At 40.3% G+C, this 27,620-nt stretch overlaps 1 protein-coding gene across 1 annotated transcript; it reads right to left on the bottom strand.

The window, feature by feature from the left end:
- Window positions 1-15: 15 nt before the first annotated feature.
- LOC111220989 (solute carrier organic anion transporter family member 3A1-like) lies at window positions 16-27,620 on the bottom strand. Its single transcript, XM_022744305.1, has 10 exons — window positions 26,955-27,620; window positions 23,099-23,558; window positions 4,719-4,817; window positions 4,211-4,480; window positions 3,942-4,106; window positions 3,085-3,283; window positions 2,536-2,671; window positions 2,244-2,416; window positions 920-984; window positions 16-624 (listed from the first exon to the last, which is right to left on the bottom strand). Exons 1-10 carry the CDS (start codon window positions 27,111-27,113, stop codon window positions 248-250), a joined length of 2,103 nt encoding a protein of 700 aa, XP_022600026.1. The 5' UTR covers window positions 27,114-27,620; the 3' UTR covers window positions 16-247.

Raw genomic sequence — 27,620 nt, 5'->3', positions numbered from 1 at the left:
GACAAAATACTGGATAATTTATATTTTAGTAAAAAATAGAAAATAAAAAATTGAGTGCAATGTGGATATAGAGCATTTTGGGAAACACCTCTTCAATTTTGTCATTATGTCTGATGTTTTGGGTGAGAAGAAGATAAAACCCTTACTGAGGACATTCTTCTAAACCAAGACGACACCAAAGAAACATCGCACATCAGGTCAATTGCACATTAACAGTTCTAGTCTGCAGTCCCGGTGCAGAGTGACACTATAAAACTGACTCCATGTTGTTACACATCTCATGGTCCTCCAGGTTGTATATGAACTTTGTCCTGTTGACTGGGTTCTGCGTGATCTCCTTGCCCAAATTGTCCAGAGTCACATTGGAGGCAAAGAGTTCGGTGGGAGTGAGGTAACCCTCGCTGTTCTTGATGTACTTCCTGTAGTTCTTTCTCAAACACTGCCACGTGGTGGTGTACAGGACGAAGGCTGATGACTTGAGGACGATGGCGATGCTGACGTACAGATGCCTGTAGGCCACGTTGTCATACAGCATGCAGGCTCCCTTCTCGCCGCAAACCGAGCTCCAGAACAGACAGGTGGAGTCGATGCCCATGCCGAAGATCAGAGGGGGAGGGATGAAGCCTGAAAGGGGGTGGGGGTTGAGGTGGACAGACAGCAGGTCAAAAGGTCAAAGAGCACTAGTTTGAGTTGAGGTCTACTATCTTCATAGACAAGCCAATGAAGTTCATTTCATCCAAGGTAAAAAAAATTACTCTGACATTTACATGACAGAGTAAAACTTCAGGGCAATAACAGGTAGAACAAACACAGCAGTGTGAGACTTATTACAGAAAGTGTACCAATATGAATGGAATTAGAAATATGCTATTTGAAGTATACTATAAGACTAATGTTAATGTTAACTGATGTTTCTTACCTATAAGTCTCAGGAGCAGGAACAGAACTCCAAGGGCGTACGATTTAAGCTCTGGACTTACGGTTCTGAAACAGAGCAACGATTGGGATGAACAATGTGTACTAGTGATCTGAATGCTGCTACAAGGCACTACACAGACTACAGGTTAGGGGTTCCTTTGCCACTAGGGTCAAGAATATTTCTGGTTTACTGCAACTTGGGACTGGTTTTGAACTTATGGCCATCGTTTCTATTGGTCATGATAGAATCATTCACACTAAAGTCGTTGCGGAGTTCTGGGGATGCAGCAATTATTATTTCAGCCGGAAATCTGAAATCAGTCAGGTTGTATAAAGCCAACAGTGTAACCGGATCTAAACCATTTAGATGTACAAAGGAAATTCACACTACAACAAACTCCGTCTAGACAATATATGCTAAAAATCACAAAAACAATCTATATACTTAAGTATTTTATACTAACAATAAATTATACAATATGTGGAGTGTCAGACATCATTATGTCGGTGATGTCCACACACATCTACTCAACTGTCTGTTCTGTACCCTACAGTGTTCTTTGTTATTATATATATCTACAGTATTTGTATATGTGTATATATATATAGATATATCGATATATATCTATATATATATAGATATATATATAGAGAGAGAGAGAAAGAGAGAGAGACAGAGAGAGAGAGAGAGAGAGAGAGAGAGAAATATGACAGGCAACATATATATATCTATATTGTGACGGACCCCTGTTCCGTCATCAGCTCTCAGGCTGTGTTTTTGTGTTCTCATCCTGATTGTCATTTGTCTGCAGGTCATTTGTGGGCGGAGTTGCCAACCTGTAGTTGAAGGCACCTGGTCCCGGTGCTGCCCACTACTGTAAAGCCCCAGCTTCATTCAACCAGAGTGCTCTCTCTGACCCCATTCATTTCCCCAGTGTTGGTGTCTTTTGTTTTTCTACATCCAACACTTTCACACACACACGTTGCCTTTCACTCACACACTCACGTACACTCACCACAGATTTACTGATGCTCACATCTAATCGTCTTTTGCGTTGCTCATGTGTTGATTTTGTCTTTTGTTAAATAAATTTATCCTTGTTTTCATCTCAGTCTGCGTTTCCCTCCTTGCGGGTCACGGCTTTAGAGCCGGGTCGTGACAATATATATATATATATATATATATATATATTGCCTTGTCTGTCAGTATTTCTCTGTACCAGTGTCACCTTGACAAATCTCTACACTTGAGATTTCGCCCTTGATTGGTCATACATATCAACAGCTCCCTCTTGTGGAGTTCATGTATAACAGCAGTCTCATACCTGATGAGGATGATGACGGAGGGCGTCTGGGCCATCGCTCCGATCATGCTGCACACACAGATAACACATAGGAAGGTGAGGAAGGCCTGCTGACAGCCTGGACTGGGACACTTTCCTGGCAAAGCCACAGCATCTTCACTGTTGTTGGATATACACGTACAGCTGGTCAGGTTCTGACACAAAGACAGGGAGAGATTGGAGCTTAGTTACTCCTCTGTCTGTATGAATGTGTCCGGTATCCAGAGTAGTCATTATATAGCTTATTTCGGTCAGTGTTACCGTCTCCACTCACTGGTTTGGTGCAGCCAGCGAAGCAGGCTGAGAGGTAGGTGACTCCATTGGAACCACAGACGGGGCTCACTGATGCTGTGTAGCAGTTACAGTTACTGATGCATGCTGACTCAGGTCGCTGCCAAGACTGCAACGTCCTGTGGAGGAAGTCAAAGGTCATATCAGAGACGGTATATGTGTACAATGTTCACATCAAACAAAGGCAGTAGCCTTATATTTACTGTATAGGCAAGAGAGTGGTATTGATCTTCTCATCTAAATCTTGGCAAGAAAGCCAGTGAGCATATTTCCCAAAATGACCAGCTATTCCTTTAAATGCTGCATTAATACATTGGGCATTATGATAGAGAGAAATTATGGAAAGACTAAAGTAATAATAGCTACAACTCATCAAGAAAGTTGCATGTTTGGAGAGGAAGTCATATATAACTAGAATATGTTTCTTATAAAACTGCAAATAAGCATATAAACCTGAGGAAAACAACAATAAGGCCAATATACAAGTAGAAAGTCAGACTCCTCAGTCACATCAGCAGGTTATCACTCTTACTCGTTGCCATAGGCCACTGTAACCCCTGCGACAGGTCCAGTGTCACACCCCAAGAAGAGAAAAGAGACGTAGCAGGCAGTGGACACCAGGTTGACCAGCATGGCCATACGGACAGCACCCAGAGCAGACAGGTTCAGCTTCTTAACCAGCAGCCCTCCGAGGAAGATACCCAGACAGGCACAGGGGATCGCCGTCATACCTGGAGAGATAAAGACAGGGATGTCCACTGTTTCCCTAAAAGTTGTCCTATTTTTCCATAGTAGAGATTCTTGTACTGCACAAGTATTGTCATTACAGTTCTTATTTTTTTGATTTGTATAACCTATAAGGAGCTATTTGTAAGATTTGTTATTGGTACATAGCCAGGATTAGCACTAACAGCTGTTTACTTACCAGTCTAGAAGAAATGCTGCAGGTTCAGCACCGAACTTCATTCCTTTACTCAGCAAGAGCTGTCTACAGCTTTGGAAAGCAACATTATTGTTTTGCTTCTATTTCTATCATTTCTTTTCTCCTACTGATGTTAGCATGCTAAGCAGCCAACTCCGGTCCAGTCGGCCCATTTCGTCAGTGTCCGATACTGAGTCACTGTAGTGTCCACTCTGCCCTGAAGAAGTAGGGCTGCTCAGAGGATGCAATATAGTCTTGAAAATGCAACCATGGCTGAAGCTCTTCTCAAGATCGGTAAGTAAACAGCTGTTAATGCTAACTTTGGCTAGCAATAGCTAAACTTACAAATAGCTCCTTTAACAAGCTTCTTCTGCCCTGATGTTTTAATGGTGAAACAATTTGATTGTTAGACACAACAAAAAGGCTTTACCCAACAAGACAATCAGAAATTATTATGACCTGCCTACCTAGCAGCTGATTGGCTGAGGAGGTGGTAAGGTTGAACTGCTGCTCCAGGTATTTGCCAAGGAAGGCAGCAAAGCCAGCAACTACAGCTATCTCCATGCAGGCTGCCAGCGTGATGCAGCTGAACACCGGGTTAGAGAGTAGGTGCCTGGTTACCCGGGGGATTACTGAGTCAATGATGAAGAGAAAAAAAAATGTTAGAAAAGATAAGGATATTTTGTTTCAGATGGCTTCACACTTCTCACCATCTGCTCCCTCTGTTCCCTCTTACCTCTCAGATGCTCACAGACTGAGAGTCCACTGTTCATATCAAAACCATGAATGGCCCCGTTGGGTTTAGAGCCCTGGTATTCCAGGGTCAGGGAAGAAGGCAGCATGGCCTGCTCACTCTCCCCTCCACCGTCCATGTCCTGCTCGTCCAGCGCCTGGGGGAAGCCGAACATGAAGAGGGCTGACAGGAAGAGTAAGGCACCACAAAGGAGGAAGCCGCCCCACCACGCCCCGATCCAGCGAGGGTCATCTGGGGTGATGTCCAGCTTACCTACACAGGAGGTGGGGGGAATTTAGCACAATGATTGGCTGCTGAATGATGCAGTAAGATGAAATTTCAGAGATCAATGTGAAGAAATTGGGTTCCACTGGAAGTACATTCTGTCTGTTTCAAAATTTTTAATATTTTCATTTTGGTGTAATGATATTCTTAATTTTCCCAAAAGGTTCAATACAAATATACTAATGCACAGGGAAACAGTGTAAACAAAGAATAAATGACAACTCACTGGTGTCAATGAAGACAGCATCAACATAGACTTTGGTACAGACGGAACCTAAGATGAAGCCACAGGCCGGGCCAAACACCAGCGTTGAAAATAAAATACCTGCAAGACAAGGAGGGACAGAAAAATATACAATATCTGTCAGTTAAATGGAAGCAGCAACAGCAAAAACATAATTCAGTGTTAGTTTCATAACATCAACGTTTATTTTTGAATTGTTTTCATTTAGTTTACTTTAGCTGAGCTGAGCTGTAAGTGCTTTTCCCCTGATCGTTCAGCAGAGGGCAGCATTGTATAAAGCTTGTAAAGTGTTTATAACTTGGCCCTTTTATTAAATATATTGTAACACGAAGCTTCCTACCAGAGACCACTCATGTTGTTAAATCTACTGTATGATTGGAAACCAAATACATTCCATTCAAGGAAAGATTTGTAATGAATCCATGCCAAAGGACTTTAAATTTCACCAGATGTCTCCCACTGACAGATTTATTCACCGTCACTGTAATATGCAGCTCATAGGTTGCTCAGGGTAATTGATCTAAGACTAGATTATCCATCAGGATCATAAATAATCAAGCAGGAAATGGCTTCTTAGTGTAAGAGCAGAAGCACTGACACGCAGCTCTGGTTGACTTCCTCTTCTGTGCAAATCTGCCCCGCTTTGGCCCAGAGGCTGAAAGGTTTCCAATAAGCAGCAGACTGTGCAGGACTATGTGTGTATGTGTGTGTGTGTGTGTGTGTGCGCTCGCGCGTGTGTGTGTGTGTGTATATGTATGTGTGTGGCAGTGAAACTCAGTTATCCATGCAGGTGGTAAGTGGAACAATAGGAGTGAGCTCGGAGCCCGGAGCAGTCGGTTTCTCTGTGAGGGATGTAATGATCAGTGCTGTGGTTATCGCCAGTGATGAATCTGAGAACAGAGAGGCTGCTTCATTCCTCATAGTGTTAGCAATGGATTTCTATAGATGCAGAAAGACTTTGATTTCTGGTCGTCATTTGAAAAACTGTTTTTGAAAAACATTTTTATCTGCAAGTATTTTTGGACATTTTTATTCCTTTATAAGAGACATAAAGTAGAAAGATGGACAAGAAAATGGGGGAAAGACAGACAGGACAATTCATGATCAGCCTTAGCCCCATCTAGAAATCTGTAGACAGATTTTCGGCCTTTCAGGGGTACAAACACCCAAATATAATAATAATAATTAGTAATTCTAATCACTGCAGTCAAAGGTCCCAGAACTGGTCCCAACCAAAACATATTGGTTTCATATGCATAAAGCTGGACACTAACAGTCTTGTAAAGACTTTACAACACTATCTGTAAAGAAAGTTAGTAGGCCTATAAAACCAGATTCCACATTGTCCTGTTTTCATGCTGATGTTTTTTTTTAACAAGACAGAGGTTTTGATGTAATGTTGACACCACATATTCTGACTTAGGACACATTATTCCAAGGTAATGCAAACCTGGCACTCACACCGGATAAACAGCCTAAATTGGCTACTTTTGAGCCATGGATTGAATGGATTGTATTAGTGTAAATACTGGATTTTGGTTTGATGTAACCAGCCATTCTGCCAAAGGTATGTTGACTTCATCAATGTGAAATTCCTGATATCACTGACTCAGAATAATTATTTGGAGGCTGATATGAAAATTCTTTCCCAGCTAAAGGCTAATTTCAGCATGCTAACATACACTGAGTAACAATGCTAACATGCTAACGTTTATAAGATACATACATGTTGGAGTGGATGATGCTGTCCTTTGCATGCTCCACCGGCCCATTCTTACTTGGATGAGCAAGGTGGTTACATGAGGATTATGTTCTTTGATTTCTCAAGTGCATTTAACACCATCCAACCCCCGATCCTTAAAGACAAGCTGGAAGGGATGGGGGTGGATCCCTGCTTCACGTTCTGGATTGTGGATTACCTGACAAGACGACCACAGTACATCAGGCTGGGTAACTGTGTCTCAGGGACAGTGATGAGCAGCACTGGGGCTCCACAAGGGACTGTTCTGGCTCTGTTCCTGTTCACCTGGTATATGGCGGACTTTAAATACAACTCTGAGTCCTGCCACATCCAGAAATACTCAGATGACACAGCTATTGTGGCGTGCATCAGGAACGGGCAGGAAGAGGAGTACAGGGATCTGATATGGCCTTCAGTGAATGGAGCGACAAGAACTGCCTCCTTCTGTTTTTATTATTATTATTATTATTATCATTATTATTATTATTATTATTATTATTATTATTATTATTATTATTATTATTATCCTTATCATTATTATTATTATCAACAATGAGCTAATGGACTCATGAATTTCCCCCAGGGGATAATTCAAGTATTTGGTCACAAACCAAAGAATTGGGCATGCTGAAATTTTGACCTGATAATGACATAAGATGAATAGGTACCACAGACTTGACTTTCTGAACCAAATGTCATGGTAAACATGTTGAATTATATTGTGTTCTCTAGACAATGATTAACACTGAGTCATGTCTTTACACCTTACACCTTACACTACTCCATTTCAAGTTGCACATACTGTACATTTTAGCAGTGTTAGCAACCAGTAATTACAAGTGCACCTCTTTGGTCCAGACTCTCAGATGTCAAGACTAAAGACATACTGTAGCTGTACTGAACTGTACTGTCTGACAGACTAACAGTAGTAAAAGAGTGGGGTGAAAAGACAATTATTTCAATTAAAAAATAATTCAAATAAAACAAAGATACTTTTCCGACGCTGAGTTGGTTTTTCACACCACATTTTAAATATGATGATTTTATGACTTCTCTGTTTTATGTGCTTAATAAATAAAGTGTATTATTATTTTTATTACTTTACAAATAATTGCTTTTAAGCTAAGAATAATTTAACTTCAGTCATTCTCTTCCTGTTTGACTTTCTCTGTGAGATAGACACATTATGTTCATTTGAGCAGTCTGGTGCCAATGGGACTGAAGTCAGGTGACAGAGGAGGTCTGAGGTTACAGCTGGGCCAGCTCAACCACCAACCAATCAACATCCTCCTATCTCCTACTCTGCCTCCCACCAGGAGTCAAATCATAGGCAAACACAGGATAACACAGCTAATCCATACTGTATGTGATGCAAGCAAGCTGGCGTACATGCACGCACACGCACAAAAATATGGCAGTGAACCAGTAGAAAATGTTGGGTGCCAGCCAATCCGTGAATCCGATCTACAGTACACCAAAGCTCCACATCCTCTAAACTTCACTGTGGGCACAACCACATTTACTGTGCCCCCTACATACTGGAATAAGGTAAGCGGCCTGGAGTGGCCTTCAAAGAGAAACAGCTGATGTTAAAAAGAAGCAGTCAGGACTAATGCCAGGCTGTTGTTTGGACTCCACAGTTGGTTCATCTGAGGCACAATCTTTGACTAAAACTGTAAAATTAAAGAAAATTTTAGCAATTGACTAAGACCGAAAATCAGTATTATACTGTTATCTAAGAAAGCAATGTGCAAAATAGGTAAAATCCCTCCAAAACCTTAAGCAATATTACTCTTTAGAAATATAACAAACTGTAAAAGTCATTTCTCAAAACTATTTTCCTATATTCCTATTTTAACTTTAATTTTAGTTCAAATAAAAGTTGCTGCATTGTAATTTCACATATCTTGCAAACACCTGCATCCATGGCAACAATTTAGGAATTATGATGTGCGTGCATCTTTTAAATACATTAATTACAGAAATCAATGCCTCTGAGATAGGTTCATTTTCACAGGACTGGTTTGACTTTTGATTGCTCATTAGAGACCGACTGTAAATCTCTCCAGACTTATTGACTGTGCAGTGATAGCAGTTCTGCCTCAGTGTAAAGCGAGGATGAGATGCTCTCGGTGTTTTCAGTTGAGCTGCACTTATGAAAGGACTGAACTGGGAGGAAGGACTGGAACATGCACTCAGCAGAATCAGCTACAGGGAGATGGTCTTGACCGTAAGCCTCTGGGACTGATCCTCCAGAGAAAGCTTATTTAGCAATGACGGCACTATTTGTTGGTATGTGGGTAGAAAAACACCTGTGCAAGAAGGCAGCAACAAAACACTTTAATATTAGACACTTCTATTTCAAAAAAATATTAACTACAGTCATTTTGGGGTAAAAATATATTATTACATTAACTTACTCACCTCAGCCTCATCCAGTCTGTGCAATTTATCGACTTCACTTATACATTTACCTAATTATCCTTTAAAAACTACCTCTATTCATTTAAATGTAGTTCTATCAGTCATTTTCAAAAATTTGTAATATCATTCTTAGATTTCTAACCACTATTTCTAACCATGTACTTCAATGTCCAAAACTATTTTTAAGTCAAATCATCTTAGCCAATTAAACTTGACACGCAAAGTGGAGATCTCATACACACATAGGCTATTCAGCAGTACACGATTTTCCCTGGAGATGCTGCACATTATAAAATAGTTCCAGAGAGAACCTTAATGGATTCTCATCATTTCTATGCAAAAATCAGATTGCTGTTGTATCCTCCTTTACACTATTTCATACCTGCTGTTTGTGGGTGCTGTGACAGTGAACACAGACATCAGGCCAGCAGGAGATAAAGGTCAAAGTACCACAGTCTTGCCAGACAAGAAACTCACAAAACATGATTCTATTTTCCCTGGCGTACTTATTCCACATCCCTTTGGCATGAGGCTATCTCTGCTGAAGTGACTTTGTGTGACAGAAATGTATAATTCACAGGATCACTTATTAAAGTGCAGATGATTTGAGAAGACTTGGGACTTTAGAGATAACTCAGATATCCATGTAACACTCTGGCAGCTTAGTCTTTGTGTGTCTGACCCAGCCATTTGGAAATGTCAGGCAGAGACACTCCACGAAAGCCGAGAGCTTGTACAAGATCTGACAGCTCCGCCTCGTTTAATACCACATATAACATAGGCCTGTAGCTTGGCCTGAGCCTGACACAAGCTTCTAAAATATCAATATCAAAATTATGTTAATTATACATTGATTACAGCACAAATGCAGATACACACAATAAAAACAAGCACAAAGAGTAACGTCAGGCCAGCAGCTTGCTAGATAGCTTACCATATTAATGAAAATATGATGAGCAAACGATGCCTGGGAGAACTTTAACACTCCTCTATGTGTGGTCGTACGCATGATTAGTTATGCTTGTTCCCAATTTTCTTTCTACTAATTACCTGAAACACAGGTGCATCATATTGCAATCCAATAGCACAGAGTATTACCAACATGTCACAGTATAATGCAGTCCCATACAACATCACTACAAACTACAGCATCCAAAAATTCAATTGTTCAATCAAGTACTTCTTGAACAAAGTGTCCAATTTCCCCCACTGCACCCCCCCTACAAACATTTTCAACAGGCATCAAAGAAGTGTTTCTATGTTTTTTTATTTATTTGGATTTTTTATTTTTATTTTTATTTTATTTTTCATATTTTATTTGTTAGTTCATTTTATTATTATCCAAATGATATTTTATTTCCCAGGGTAAAGGTCTAAATGCTCTTATAGAGTTTCAAAGACTTCTTATCAATAGCTGAAATATATTATAATCAATTCTTATACTTATTATTTTAATTTGCCACATTTCCCTCCTGGGATTCAATAAAGTTTCTTCTTATCTTCTGTCAAAGTAGTTAGCCAAAAACCTCAAATTCCCAGTAAAAATTCCTAAACGATAACTAAAGAACCATATCACAATGTACAATGAGCTCTAATTCACTGATGACATTTAAAACCAGGAATGTGGTGGAGGGTAGCTCAGTTTACCCACCTCTATTAAAAAGGTAGGACCAAGCTGATTTGTACAAAGTACTGTTAGAATAACAATATAAATCAATATATAAAATATGGTGTTCAAAAGTAGTGACCACCTGGTCCTTTTCTGTTTAATATTGTTACATTTCCTCTAATAAAAACAAATAAACAGTGGTACACTCAGAGGTGATGAAAAATGAAGCCTAAGCTGACGGCAGCGCTTTCCCTTCGTCTGTGTTCTATACCCAGCAGTAATGAGTGCAGCAGAGGCAAGGTCATACTGTGTGAGACAGCGCTCCTCTACCTGCTCACACCTGCCAGCACATGAATAATTTCTCACTCAGACTCGCATTATGGCACAGTTCAATCACTGGCACTTTGTATCTTGGCAAAGGTGCTCCTAAAAGGTGCACACATAAAACATCCCGGGCCGGTCTGAACGGACAGTGTGTGCTGAGTCAGCGTCCATTCCTTCCTCTGCTGTCCTACAGTGGAAGAGTAATAACTGCACTGGAGTAAAAACATTTTTGCTGCAGTGGACTCTCAACTTGCAGCCTCACAGCGCTTCATTATGTGCATTACAGCGATGAATAGAGTCTAAGATATGAAGCAGGAAGGGAGAAGCTGACCCAGCGGCTGCAGAGCTGGTCCCCTCAAGTGCCGTAGGCTGCTCTTTTCCTTTACTGTACTGTAATGTACTGTAGGTTACTGTACTTTACAGCTCTGTAATTTAATGTATTGTTGCTGCCATTTGGCACTCCGGTGCACGTTCTGTAACATTTCTCTTGTAGCTCAGTCTGAGCGCATGTATATGATAATGGGAAGGTCTACGTAGGGTGTGCAAGTTTGTCAAAGAATTCTTATTTACTTAAATTTCTTTTAAACCAATTTTGGACAAATTATGGATTGTATTGGATTGTATTGGATGGATGGTTATTTTGTCTTACTGCATAGGTGTAATAATAAGGGTGATTTAGCAATGATGCTAAATAAATTATAAATAAAATATAATTCTGACCTGATGATGGCACTAGATGAAAACTTTAGGGATCATCGAAATTACTAAAGTTCATCTCGAGGGGAACTTGAACATGTATACCAAATATCAAGGTAATCTAATAGTTGCTGAGACATTTGACTAAGAACCGCAAATGTGATCCTCATGGTCGTGCTTGAGGAAAGGTCATGAGATCACCAAAGTCATTGACAATGCATTGTCTGGGAAGCATGAATATCTGCATAAAATTACGTATTGCCAGCCATGAATGTAGACAAGTTGAGATTTATTGATATATTTCAATTATTTCACTGGATAACTGAAAACTATGACCTGCTGGTGGCACTTGATGAAAGTCAGAATCACCACCACCAGTCGTTAGGCTTCATCCTTAGGAGACCATGGGCCCTATATGACACCTGGTACACAGTGGTGCAAAGTAAAACTTAAGTGTCTTTGCTAGTTTCAGGCCGACGTAGTTGTCATTTTCCCGTCCACTTCCCATGTTGTTTAAATAGCAAATACACCTGCGCCCATGTGAGCGCCCATGGGTGTGTTGGTCTTAAAATGACGTGTGATCAGGCACAGTGCTGGCGCATTGCTATCTTTAGGCAGCAGAAAGCATTTGCACAATTGACCAACAAAAACCTTGTCTGAAGTCAGTGGTGCAGTATTTCAAGTATTTTCAAGTGATATACCTGGAAATAAGTTAGCATTTTTCCACTTCCTGTTCCCTTGACTCAAAGTCTATGGGTTTTTTGAATGTGTTTTTGGTTAGATGACTGAAATAAGGTCTGTGGTTAACACAAGCTCAAGACATTTTCACGTTTTATTCTACGACATAAAATACATCAGTAAATATTCCAGTTGTTATTTTCCAGATCTTATTTTCTGCAGTCATCCAAAAGCCCATGGAAAAATCCCACTGGCTTTTTGTCGAGGGAACCAGGGTGAAGCTAACTTCCAGGTTGGCGTACAAAAATACGTTATCCCTGCAGCACTGTTTTGACTGAATGCAGACATACATACCAGTAAAATCACACACAAAGGTGTTGGACACTAAATGAAACACACACAACATTTAAGAAAGAATAGGCTGCAGTAATGATACAGAACAGATACAGAGCAGGCATATGCTGAGGGACAAGTGTTAAGTGTTTCCTGGTTTGCTCTTGAGTAATCCAAGTGTCCTCAATCTCTCAATCAGGCAGTATTGATCCATGTGGGGTGAAAATGTGGCCACAACAGAGCAGCCTCTCTGTCTATCATCTGGTTTGTTAGCGAGCCCGCGGAGAGCTGCTATTTTAATATTTAATAATCTGGTTAGATGTTTGCTAAACAACTCCTAACTGCTTCTCTGTCACGTTGCATTATTCAGGGGGTTTTCTTACAATGCAACTGTGTCTTCACACGTCAAGCTTGTCAAACAAACCCACCGCCTGGAGACTGGGAGACAGAAGCAGCAGAAATACTAGGCAGCACGTAACACATACATACTGTATAAAGACTGGTCTCCATGCAATTACAGAGCCACAACAGACGACCCAGCAGTCACATTGTAGGAGGTAACCATGGCGATCAACATGCCTCGATTGTCAAAAAAAAGGGAGTAGAGAGAGGGGGTGGTGGAGAGAAAAGAATAATAGCCTGTCTTTAAGTGTCAATGGAAGAAGCTTGGTGGATGTTATGAACGAAACAGTTGCTTATGGATTGGCAAAGGCCACTTCGCACTGAACCAGGACAAACAACAGTGGGCTTGATAACAAATCTGAGTCACAAATGTCCAAAATGCAGAATGTGCAAATTTTCATACTAAGTAACAATTCAAGACTCAAGAGTGAGAAAAAATAGCAACAAATGGTGGTACCTCTGAGGTTAAGAGACGTCCTTGGTTGACTGACTAGACTGTCAGATCCAGTCCATCACTGGGCTAACATCAACAGACAAACGCAATCAGATTCAGACTCACAGGCAGTTCTGACGCTTAAAGTCCAATTGAAAATCACAGTTAATCATTTCTTTTTGCTGTCAAAAGTCATGATAGAGTATTTTTACAGCTGTAATATTTTGGCATTGTTGGTTGTCACGATTGGCATGAAACTGTGTGCAGACGTTCATAGTTCCAAGAGGATCAACCCTACCAACTTTTCCTTCTGTCACCATTAAATTTTGTTCAGACATTCAGAAAAAGCTGGAAAAAAACATGAAATTAACTGCAAACTTTACACAGAATTATTTTAGTAAATAATAGTAGTTAATTAATTATTTTCATTCTTTTAAATAATCATTTTAGTGTGATTTTAATTATTATTTGTTCTACTTATTATTTTTGTGTGTGGACCCAAGGAAGACTAGAAAACACTGTGTGGAAGCAAATATGGCTCCAAAGAAAGAAAGGGAGAAAGAAAGAGAGGAAGCATGAAGGAGATTCAGATGCAGGACCCTCCTGAAGAGGCAGCCATGATAACCACCGAACCGCTACTGTATTGTAAAATGTTTCTTCATTAGCTATTACTTAAGTTCTTTCTCATAAGGATTAAATAAGGTATTTTAGAGATGTTAAATGTGTGATTTTGCTAATGGATTGTCACATTATAAGACATGATCATATTCAGTGAAGACCAGTGCATTCCTTTACATCTTCTACAATAGCATGGGAATATCAAGTGTAACATCAGGCATCTGGTATGAGTTGGCCTCTAGCCAAGCGGGGGGTAGGGTGGGTTGCTGGGTGCTGTGCAAGCCTCGTGTGCACTCCTCCCTCTCCTCCATCCTCTGTCCATCCCTTCCTCCCTCCCCACCTCCTCTCCTCCTCCCCTCTCCTCCTCCCTGAGTGCTGCTGGCAGAGACTGTGCAGATCAAAGCATGCACAGAACAAACCGCAGGCCTTCTCACCCTGCAAGAGGTCTGCACTGAAACACGACTGGCCAAGGCCTAGCAGAGGAGACTGTGAGGAGGTGCAACTAGCCACATGGTAGCCAAAACCTAACTGTGTATTTTTCAATTCATCTGCAAGCAGATGACTTAAATATACATAAATAGGGCTGGATAAAAAATTGATTGACATATTGATTTTTATTTGAATGGCCCAATATTGATTATTTAAAGCCCAGATCAATCTTTGTATTTGTGCCTTTTCTCTTGTACATCTATGCTAAACATTATGTGTTTGCAATGGTTACATGTTGTTAGACGTTCAGTTACGGCTTCATGTCCATTTTGTAGAAATCAAGTTATTACAACATGCACAAATAGGTTCAGTAAAAAGTAACAGAGATGATAGCTGGCTATAAGAGCCGGCTGGTGTCACATCGGTCTCGTAAACTGTAACTGAATAATTACAGTCTGTGGGTTTACAGGACTGTCATGACTCAGGATGGTTCACCGACTCTGACTGTCTTATAGCCAGTCTAGAGATCAGTCTGTCCCAGTTGGTGAGTTAACACTAGCTAGCAGCTGTCTGCGGATATCAGACTGATGTCAACACAAACACAGCAGATGAATTACTGACTGTTTTGCACATTCAGCCTTATAAAAAATATAGACGTATCATGTTTTACTCATTTTACATGTGCCAAGAAAAAGAAATCCTTGGCCCACAGTTTCCTAAAAAGGAAATATGTTTACAGTTTAGCCTTTAAGTGCTCAGGATAGATTCTGATCAAATTGGACTGAATCAAATGGAAATTATTCAATTCTGGACTTTGTGAATGAAAATCCAATCAGAAGATCAGTGCTATGCCCAGCCCTATGTATAAGCACTTTGAGTTATAGTGTGACTGTAATTTTAACAGTATACATTATGATACAATAATTAAATATAGCTGGCAAATTTGCAGCTGAGCTTGAACCACAGCTGGTAAAAATATGAAATTTCAGGGCTGATAACAATAACCAGTAATTACTAATACCATGCCAATAACCTTGTATTTGCAAAAAGTGAAGTGGACAGAAAGTTAACTGTTCAGATCTTACAATTTTTAGAAACAAATTGCAGGTAAGGTCCTGTTCACTGGCAATTGAATCTGAGAGAGAATTTATATGACTGAAAATCCCACATTAAGTTGATGAACTACAAAATACAACCTGCAGCATGTTGTTGCATAATGCACCACCTTCATATGGTTCCTTGCTGCATGCTACTCACAGATTTGGCTGTTTGACCTGCAATATGATTATTCTTAATGTGTTGGTTCAAAGTCATGGAAGAAGTGCAGCTATTATTAGAAACAGCTCCCTATTATCTGGTGTAATTATTTACTGAAATCCTGATATTATAACCATAATAATAATTACATCTTCAGTCATCAGAAGATAATATATTGATCACCTCTGTATCATGCACCAATAATAATGAAAGAGGAAATCATTTATTGTTTTTAACATGGAAATATGCATTGTGTTTAGAGGGATTTCCCATGCTCTGCACCAACATCTTAACCAAGTAACCTACACATTACACTTCTATTTTTTTTCTTTTCTTAGTAATAGCAGTCTCTCATTTTTTTCCTCTCGTCCTCTGTCTCATCCTCTCCACTTCCCCAGATGGAGCTCTGCTACTGGCAGGTCGCTGAGCGGTGAGCAGGAGCAGGAATGGCACACCTCAGTGCCTTCCTCTGTACTGTTGCCTTGGCAACTTAGGCAGACAGGCTGTAATGTGTGTTATGTCAGCCTCTTGGTTTCTGCTGTAAGTATAACCACAGTCCTCTGCTGCAGGCCTGTGAACATTTGCAGAAGTTGGGGATGAAGTGCTTTGCTCAATGGCCCCTATCTGAGAGAGGTCACACACCAACAATGTCCCTCTCAAGCGCTCACACAGGAAATATTAAATTATCAGTCAGTTCGTCTTTTCACAAGACTGCGTCTCTGACCTTCAACACACACTCCTCGATTTTGTCATAGCAACAAACTCATTTTCACAGATGCAACATTGTAGTGCATCATGACACCATTAAGTAAAGAGGAGCAGAAAATAGCACACGTATTGATGGGCTGATGCATCCCATCACACATAACTAAAATAACAAGGATATTTCCATCCACCGTCCAAACACATTATCTAAGCAGGGCAAAACTAAGTCAATACTGTCCAGTACAGTGTCACAGAAACATGTCGCCAGCCCTGTTTCGTCTCCTAGATGGATTTTGCCAAAATACAATTTTTGTGAAATAAAATTGTGTACCAGTAGCTGGATAACCAGAATATACTGCATTTCTCTTTTCTGCCAAAATAAGAGCAAATGTGTTAATATATAATCTATAATGTGTTTCGTTCATGTGTATCACCTTGAAACCTAGTAGTCTATGTATGGTTAATGTATGTGTATTCTACCTCTTCTATTAATTCTATTACTCTATTAGTGATATTCTTATGTTGAACTGGACAGAAAACTTTGAACTATGACTATAATTTCTCCAAACCTGCGAGTCAGATTCACTTAACAGGAAGATGGACACACAGATACATGCGCACACAAACAGTGACGCTGCAGTACACATGATAGGTTTTGTCAGTGGGCTAGAGCAGAAGACAGGCTATACAAGCAGGAAGTGTTGATCCGTATCTAGAAGAGGGGCTGAGCAGTTGGCATGAGCTGCGGTACAAACTGGTTGAAAATGTTGCAGAAAATAAGTCATCAACTGAAACGCACTATGCATTTACAGTAAATCCATAGACAAAGACATCACACTACTGGACGTGCTGACTGACTGATCTCTGGGAAGTTCACACTTTAAACCATCACATACTATTGTGGGTTGACGTGTTACTCTACACGCATCCTGCAAGATTTTTCTTTTACTCTTAGACCCTCTGCTTAACCAACATTTGCAGTTGGTACTCAAACCAACACCCTGCCACAACCACTGCTTTCCGTTACCTGCTTTACTACATTAGCATAGCATTTACCATTTGTCCAACTAATCATGACTAATTGTGATTCAGTGAAGATTATATCAGTAAAAGGGTTTTTTTTTAAATATAAAACAATGGAAACTGCTTATAGTGATCAATTGCTTACATGGATCCAAAGCTTAGGACAGAATCATTCCTATACAAATGCTGTTTGGATCATTTGCTTATAGTAATCAAGACGACTGCTTACAGTATTCATCATACACTGTGTCTTTTCATACATGGCAACATATGGAAAAAAAATGTTGTTGCCTACTCCTGCAAGTTGTCATACTAAGAACTTACTTGTACAAGGTTTTTGGACTGCCACAGGGTGTAACGACTGCTGACGACTACTCCTGCTGGCTCACTGTGTGTGAGCTGCGATATCTTCACTGTCGTAACTCAGTGAGTTATTTTTATTTTTCTCCCATTCCTGCTCTGCTCACGTTTTGGGACTTTCACAGTGCGTAATTATCGTCCCCGCTCTGTCACAGCAGCAGGTTTGTTACGTGAGTGGAGTGTAATGCTGTCACCCTGACCACTCAGATGGGGCTTGGAGCAGGAGAGGGCTATGGCGCAGTTATTTTATCTTTACATCGGTATAGTGCTATGGGAAGCTGTCCGTTTCATAATATAATAGTATAATAATCATCGGCTCACAGTGATCAATTTGACCTGGACAGACGTGATCACTGTAAGCGGTTCCCATTGTACTGTAATCTTATAATCCTGAAACGAGCCTGTTCTCTGTTCATTAAGCAGAGTCGATCATTTAGTTCACACATGAATGATTAATGTCATAGTCATGTTTCAATTATGCATGCATAATCATTCCATTTACTATGATAGATATTGTGATTGTGCAGGTTTTATTGTGCCATTGGCCTTTGTTTCTCATTACTTCCAGCTAACTGGAATCACGAATCAGCCAAATGCAAGAGCATGAAGGACTCAAACTGCTGCTGGTTGTTGTTTAGTTCAGGAATCAAGGATCTTCTGTTTTTATTGTTGCTAGGACCGACTCTAAATCATCTCCTTTGTTCATTATAATGTCAGAACCAGTGTTGTGGTCACAGTCAAAATTATTTTCTGCATGACTTATTTCACTGCACCTGTGCACTCCATCTTCAGGTGAGGAAGGACAGACATCTGGTGTCACTGAGTGAACTGACATTTGCATCCATATTCAACAACCTTTTGAGAACATGCCAAATTTGCATCAATAATATGTTAAAGCCTCAGGGATGAAGATACCATTTCCTGTCAAATAATGTACTTCAGAAGTCACATGTCCAGTCAAAGGCCCCAGAGGGGAAAGAAAAACAGCATGGTAGAACATTGTGGAGCAAGCCACTACTACTGCCAGGTTCAGGTTGTAGGTTGCCAGGTTGTGGTAACAGATGGGATGAAATTGTATGTCTGTGTGTGGGTTGTGTGTGTCAAGCAATATGGCAACTTGAGTTACATCAGACAAACATATAACACGCTTGAATCCATGTATGATGATTATTCATAATAAAGGTTGAAGGCCATGCAAATTACAGGAGTTTCCAGAAAATGCAACAAAATGGAAGGAGGCCGGGAGATTACCATAAAATACAGAACACTGATGTGTTGTCAGCTATGCTATAGTGGTAGCAGAGATGCAAGAGGTCTGTGACCTGGCCATACTGGAAGCAATTCAAAGCATGGAAAAGAATGATGAACAACTGGCTCAACTTAAGGAACAAGCTAAACAGAGTAGCTCCATGACTGCTAGTTGAACTTAAGTGGTCCACTTCAAATTAACGAGCAAGAAAAACACAACAAGCACCCAGGTTAAGAAAATAAGGAGCTCAAAGAGAGGATCAGGAAGCAGGAAAGATACAAGATGCTGTGGTGTCTGAAACTTAAAGGTCTGATGGAGAAGAGCGACGAAAACATCAGAGCAGACATTGTGAAACTTCTTAACAAGCTTGTCCCCAAGTGTGCCAGCTTGAAGAAACCATGGACATTGTGCACAGAGTTAGCCGAAAGAAGGGCAACAGACATGTAGTTACATTCTTTGCGCTGAGCTTTATCAAAGAAGAGATATGGTGTAAAGATTTCACCCCTGTGCAAGGAGAGAGGTATATGCTTGGCCGGACTGGGAAACGAGTCTACCACCAAGAACCGCATGGTTACATAGAGGGTCGGTGGATTGGCTAAACAGGTGGAAGGTTTGATATGCATACAGTTCATGCAACATAAGGGCATGGGACTATTTTGGTTATTGTTATCATTGCAAAACTCGTCCCAATTCCAGTTTTGAACTGAAATGTTTAGTTGCACACTTTCATTTGCTTCGCTGAATGTGAGGGGTCTTAAAGACTTGGTTGTCTTTTACTACAAGAAACTGATTCTTCCTTGGATGTGAACTTTTGGACTAACCTGTGGGATGATCGAATACTATTTAGTCATAGAACCAATAGATCTGCTGGTATTGAACTCTGTTTCAAAGGGTTTCCAGGTGATATTATCATACATTGAAAAGACCACTGGTTAATGGCTGTCTTAACACTTGAAAGTCATTTCTTCATTTTACTTAATGTGTATGGTTGATGAATGAATGACCAAAGCAAACAAATGTTGGAAGATGTATCACTAATGCAATCAAGGCTCAAGACACTACACACCGCAGAATTTATTTTAATGGGCGGTGACTGGAATATGACACTTGATGAATAGCGCTCAAAAATTGAAAGTTATCGTTATAATAAGAAGAATTTGACAATTTCTTTGAATTAATTGAATTATTCAGGAATTTACTGATAGATATATGGAGATGTTTAAATCCAGGGAAAAATATTCCTGGTATAAACCTGTTGATTCAGACATGGAGCTTGGCTTGGACATCTTCCACTTCCAAAGTTCCACTAACCAATCACTGTATAATACAAATAAAACCAAAAGGCAGCCAGTGTTGCAGGAAAGCAGAACTGAGTAATGTGCATAAAGAAAATATTAATGACAATTCAAATCCGAATGCGATCTATGTCAAAAGGGACCAGGGTGCATTTTTTAAATCAAGAGCAAAGTGGATAGAGGAAGGAGAAAAGAATATTTCATATTTCAGCAACCTGGAGAAGAGAAGAAAATAAGGTAGTAGCAGGCTTCCTGACAAACGAAGTAGAATGCAAGGACGCTAGAATCATTGAAAAGGAAGCTTTCACATTTTTAGAGTAAGCTTTATACATCTGCATACTCCCTCATTGACTCACCAGCTTATTTGAAAAATCCAACTTCAAACCAAAAATTGTTGTTTCATTCAAAGAAATTTGTGCGTCAGATCAAAAAATAGAAGAATTGGACGGATGATTTTTATAAATTCTTTTGGAAAGATGTCAGAAATGTATTGTTTGAGGCAATGCAAGAATGCGTAGAGAGAAATGAACTAATGCTAAGCATGAAGCAAGGTCTAATTATACTTATTCCCAAGCATGACAAGGATAAAAGGTGACCAGACAATTTAAGATCAATTACACTACTCAACACTGACTATAAATTGCTATCTGGATGTATTGCAGCTGGAATGAAAAAAGGCCTGACGCAGGTAATAAATGAAACAACACAATTTGGTTTTCCCAATCAGAGATCGATTCACAACAAGATAAGATGGTTCTAGACCTGATTGATTGCTGTGATACACTTTGAGAGAGCTCATTGTATTTCTGGATTTCAACAAAGCCTTTGATTCAGTGAAACAACCTTTCATATTGGAAACTTTACATCAGTTTGGTTTTGGACAGAAATTTAGAAATGTAATTCATCTGTTATGTCAGGATACTAATAGTTCAGTACCTTTGGAACATGGAACTTGCACAAGATTTTGTTAGGAAGGGCATTAGACAAGGTTGCAGCAGCTCTCCTTTATTATTTATAATGGTTGCTGAATTACTGTCCATTATGAACAAGAAGAATGGGACTGAAAACATGGACATAAATGGAAGACATTATAATCAAAGTTAAGTCAATTTGAAGATGACACAACATTATTTTTAAAAGATGAAAAACAAATTTGAAAAAAACAAACAGTGCTAGACTCCATTAATCAATTCTCCAATACAGCATGCATGAAATGCAAAACAAATTGTGTTAAATGATCAACTGACAACTGTCTAAGATGGAAAATCTGTCAAAAGCAATTTATCTCGCCTTTTCATGAGAAAATTCTGACGAAATAAACAATATAAATTTCAGTTTTATCTGGAAAAACAAATGTCATTACATTAGGAAAGCTGACATGGTGATGAGTGTGAAAGATGATGGTGTGAATACCTACCACATAATACACCTCTGTGGAACAACAGGTAGATTTTGACTAATAGGAAATCGTTGTTATTATGAGCATGGATGAAAAAAGGAGTATGGGCTGTAATGCATTTGATGGATAGGGAGGGTAATTTTTGTAATTATTGAGACTTTTGTGATAAATTTTATCTTCACTGCCCAACTAAAGAATATTATAAATTGACAACTCTAGTTCCCCTCAAAACAATGATTCAACAGCTTTTGGTGCAATAACATTTGTATCAGAATTAACGTCAATCTGTATTGATGGTATCAACTTAAGTAGCAAGAAGTTTATTAGAGATGTTTTATCAGCACTACCCTAATCAGCTGAAACGACGAGGCAAAGAACATGAGGAAAAGATATTTATCCAATCCAATCCTCCTTAAGGCCAAAGAAATACCATTTAAAATTTTGAATGGCTGACTCTATCCATCCAATCACTTCTTACACAAAAGATTTAATTGGAACAACAACAACGTAGATTTTGTTAGAGGGATATTGAAACTGCAGAGCACATTTTCTTCCAGGGTGAACCTAAGAATTTTGTTTCAGAGCTAGCTGCAATCTAAAGAACCCACTAAATATGATGTTGGTTAAAGCTGGAGTACTTATGAAGAAGAGGGATTTGGATTTTCTGATAGACAATTTAATTACGTTAGGTAAGCACTTTATTCATAGATGTAACTGGTTAAAGCCCCATATCAACGGATAGAAGAATGAACTCTATTACAAGAGCTATTTGCAAAATCTCTTTAATGTATGATGGACAGAATTTCCGGAAACTTTTTCCTCTATTGGACTTGTTTATGTTAGCTGAATAAGACCCCAACGCTGTATTTTGTTTCCCTCCTTTGCCTTTGATACGTGTTTAATAACTGTAACATGCCATAAAGGTTGCACTGGTACTTGAATACTTTGAATAAAAAAATAGCCATGAAGATGAAGGTGTTGTTTGGTCCTGAGCTCAGTCTCTGAATCTGAATTGGTTTAAGTCTGTTGCTTGTTCCAAGGATTCCTTCCTCTATATCATTAGAAAGGTTAATAGCTTGGAAACCTCCTACTTACAACACATTTATCACACCATGATTGTTTCTGTGGTGTCTGTGGTCTTTGAGTAAGCTTTTAACCATGAGGGAACATTCTGTACATCATGGCGGAGCTGACTACAGTGCTTTTAGCCAGCAGAGCTCCTCTGCAAAAAGCTTTGGATTCAGTCAGTAATGGAGATGTTTCAGCTCGAGGATTTGGTAATAAAACATTATGTTGTTCATGTTAAAATGCAAAAATAACTACCATGAATACGGAATTGAGAATCTGCTCTGATGTCATGCATGTACGGTAGCTCAGAGTGACTCACCTATATACAGTGAGGAGTCCTTCCTGTGGACATGGTCATCGATATAGGACACTCCCAGAGGCTGGACAGGTGTTGCTCCAATGCCCAGCAGAACCTGGGCTCCGATCAGCAGAAGGTACATCATGTTGGTGTTGGCTCGGTTGCCACATTTAAACCCAGAGTCTCGGTTTTCTGACCTGGAGATGTTGGAGCAGACGTCCCTGCCGTCCTCAGCGTGCCATGAGTCCCCGGCCTCGTACTCGTACTGATGAGTCAGGAACTCCGGCAGGGCTGATAGCAATGCCCCCAGCGCCATGACGATCCCCCCGCAGCCAATCAGGCGGGGTCTGTGGGCCTTGGCGCCAAAGTAGCTGACAAACAGGATGAGGGCCAGGTTGCCAATTTCGAAGCTGCTGGCTATGACGCCCACATCGGCACTCTGGAGGTTGAAGCGTCTCTCCAGAGTTGTTAAAACACTTACCTGGCAGAGAGAGAGAGAGAGAGGGAGAGAGAGAGAGAGACAGAGACAGAGACAGCAGGTGTTATGAAGTGCTTTTACAACTAGTAGCCATTTATGACTGCTAATTACATCATAACCAACCCACACCTTTTTAAGGCAGATTCATACACTTGATTTTACATACTGTAGTTTCTACTCTATTACTTTCTGTAATTATTCTTAAGGGAATATGAGTTTTGTAAATTTTCCATCCCATTTTAATGTTTGTTTAAAATACTGATGCACATGAGTATTTAGCTTCAGGCGTTATTCAGTAGAAGTAGATTGGAAACGCAGCCATCTGCCACTCCCTCAGAGCTTGTACCAACATCAGCAACCTGTTGATAACACACAGAAGCTGAGATGTTCTGCGGGGGGGGGGGGGCACATCCCCATACTCCTCCTCTCTCTCCCAAAACTACCCTGAGGCGAGCCTGACGCCAGCCTGGGAGAAAGGGATGAGTGCATGTGTGTGACTTCAGGCAACAAACCTCATGCAGCTGTTCTAATTATGCAGCGGGCACAAACACAATCTCACCAGCTGTTTTTCTGGGTGTGTGTAAGCGACGAGCTGGCCCCTTACATCAAATGTGCTCTGGTTCATCTGCAGGACCGACAGTAAAAGGCTGAATTATGTTCAACTTTTACTAATTACTCATCCACAGCAAAAGGTACAGTACGTGTCCCAAGACTTCAGAAGCAATTCAAGATAAAAAAAAAGGAAAATTTAACCATGAACCTTTTTTCTGTACTGCTTATCCTGTTTGTCTTGTCACACCAAACTCCAACAATTTCTAGTTAGCTTTTTTTTTTACGGTTGCAACTAATGATTTTCATTTTCATTATTGATTAATTGTTTGGTCTATAAAATGTCAGAAAATCATTAAAATGCCTGTCACAATTTCCTTAAGCCCAATATGATGGCTTTAATGTTTTATTATGTTTTTTTTCTACCAACAGTTGAGAACACAAAGATATTCAATTTAAAACAAAGACAAGCTCCAAATTCTAACAATTTAGAAATTGGAACAAGGTAATGTTGGCTTGGAAAAATAATCAAACAAATTAATCAATTAATCAAAACAGATTTTTTTTCTGTTGATGAATCAATCAGTTACTCAGCTAATTATTTCAGCTCTAGCAGGTTATATATAGCACTTAGCAGAACAAGACTGATCATTTCTAATTTGTTAAGGATTGTCCACAAGCAGCTCTTACTTAATTTAACCTTACAAAGGGTGTCCTGGTAGAAGCAGACTGCCTCTGGGTAAACTAATACTACATCAAAAATATGTTTATTAAGATGCTATGGATTATATGACTGTTGAAGGAGAAAGAACTAAGTACCGAGCTCTCAGCCTCATCATACATGGGCCTGTCCTTGGTATGTCGCCACCAGAGGTGTCTGGACAACAGTAACAAAGCCAGACAACTGGCAGCCCCCCCAACACACACACACACACACACACACACACACACACACACACACATACACACACACATACACACACTTTCCAAAAAAGGATGAACAATTTATAATTCACTTCTAAAATGGGCGGATGGCTGTCACGGGTTTATTATTCCAACTGTGGAACACTAACCTAGTTCTGTCACCATGCAGCAACACATGAGTGGGGGGTGGGGGGTGGGTTCGTGGGGGGACTGACGGACGTCTCAGATGTTACCACTGCAAGTCTATTAGTTAAAATTATTTAACGTTTACTTTAGCTTGTGTCCACTGTTTGTGCAGAATTATGACAAAGCTGTAATTCACAGCTCCTTGACATCAGAGGCTGTGAGGACACAGTTCAGAGGTCACAACACCTGGACGACAGAGGAAAGATTCAAGCTTGTGGCCCTGAAAGATTTCTGCATGGCCTCCTGGAGAACAGCAGCTTTTCAACACCTATATTTACAGAGATACAAATTGTTGCAGAGAACAGACAAAAGAGAAAACCTGCTGCCCTTTTCAGTTTGTTATGCAGGTGCCGCTGTGCTGACAGTGATGACCTTCAGTCATTAGAGCTTTCTCCTGTGCCAAGGATTTAATTTTTAGTTCAGTTTACTGTCATTTATTTGTAAAATACACGAATAAATAGATAAATAAATAATAATGTGCCACTAAAGACAGAGGAGAAAACACATGCACACTGTGAACCAAGAAAGTGGCTGAATTAAAAAGAGAGAGGCGATAAAAGATGATGACAAACTGTATTTTATACAAGAGAGGATAGATTGTAGTGCTTTTGTCTGCAAAGGGATTTGCTAAAGGTGCACTTTTGGTCCAGGATAATGCTTTAGAAGAGAAAAGTTCCACTGCAGGAAAATACTAATGCACTTTGAATTTAAACCAAAATGTGAAGGTGTACAGTGTCCTGGAGCTCGGCCCACAGGGTTTAGCTTGTTAATATTTTTCTCTTCCAAACAAAAGCTGCTTTAAAATAAAGGCTGTGTCTAATGACAGTCAAACGCTGACCTTTCACCTTGTCCTGAGCTTAAAGAAGCATTTGTAATAATCTACACTATTTACAGTAGTATATAGAGGGAAACTCTAACTTCTTAAGTAAAGGTGTTCTGGCCCTGAGATAAGTAAAGGTAACTTTCAGCCCAATTCTCTTATGAACCTACAATTATTTGTAGTATCAATACACCTATCAGAGCAACTGACTTCAGTCAGGGAACTAACAATCCAGAATACAATGGCATCTTTCATATTCAGGTAGATTTACATTTTACATACGTTATTTTTGTTATCCATGTGAGCATTTGCTGAACTGACATCAATCTAATGACATCAATGCTTAGAATAGCACGTGATGAAACTGTCACAGTGTTAATGAGAAAAAAAATGGAGCAATCTTTTCTGAAAATACAATATAAGCTGCTGTCGCCTCTGTTGTGGTGATCACGTCATCCCCTAGGCCTGTATCCTCCAGTGTCAAAGGCCTCCTGCATTACTGATGGACATGGATGCAGAAAGAGCCGGCAGGTTGGATCAAACCTCTTGACCAGTGTTTCGTAACCCGCTCCCCGGCAGACCATCATTATACGCATATAAAATTCTCCAGCAACAACGTGGAGCCTACGGCCGCTGTGACGCGCTTTGTGTCATGCAGATGGTGCATAGGCCTGATGGATAATACGCAGCAACTCATCAATCAGTGAAAGCACCGCGTTCCTTGGTTACTGGAGGATGTGATTATTTTAATGTGATCAGAATAATATGATTATTTACCGCAGCAGCTGAGGCACCGCATCGTTACTCACTGTCTGCCTGTGCCTGTTTGAAGGGCGCTGCGTTAACCCGATGTTACCTGAGATATACTGAGATACGACGTTCCTTCAGACCGTCGTTGAGGCTGTTCTGTGGAAACTCACCAGATAGGCGCCCACGGTGCCCTGTGCCAACATGAGCGCACATTCCGACACCAGGAAAATCTTAATGTTGGAAAAACACGAGGTCTTCTTCTGGTTGTCATCCTGCTCCGGGTCGTCGGTGCTGCTCCGCTCGGTGCAGATCTGGTTTTTAACCTGCATCCTTCGGCTCAGGCTCCAGTCGGGTTGGACGGCATGAAACTGAACGGGTCCGGTCCGGCGGAGCGCATCGGGTTCTGATGACGAGCTGCACTGCAGAAGAAGTGCGAATCTCCTGTCAATAGCCCGTCTAGGCTGGAATATACAGCGAGAAATGCTGCTGTCCACTCAGCATTACGCACAGTCCGTCAGCGACCTCTCTTCACCGCCTGTCCAGCCAGTGCGTATCGGCTACATCATATTTAAATACGTAGGTTACGCATGTATATGTGTGACGGCTTCTAAGACCCGACGTAGAATTACAGGACGCTGTTTCTCCACATCCGGGATGTTACATCTCCTCCCTCGACTGGTGCCGACTAGTTTTGGTTTCTGAGCCCGGTTCTGATCCGCAGCTCTGCATACTGCAGGCTGTGGTATGTTGCTCCTCCCATTCAAAGACCAAAGCAGGACGAGAGAGGTGTAATCTCTCTCTCCCTCTCTCTCTCTGTTCCTCCCCCTCTCCTTCAA

This window comes from Seriola dumerili, unplaced genomic scaffold (assembly GCF_002260705.1).
Source record: "Seriola dumerili isolate Sdu_G_001 unplaced genomic scaffold, Sdu_1.0 BDQW01000003.1, whole genome shotgun sequence".
Lineage (NCBI taxonomy): Eukaryota > Metazoa > Chordata > Actinopteri > Carangiformes > Carangidae > Seriola > Seriola dumerili.
The sequence above is the reverse complement of the archived record's forward strand: the minus strand, read 5'-3'. Positions and strand labels throughout refer to the sequence as shown.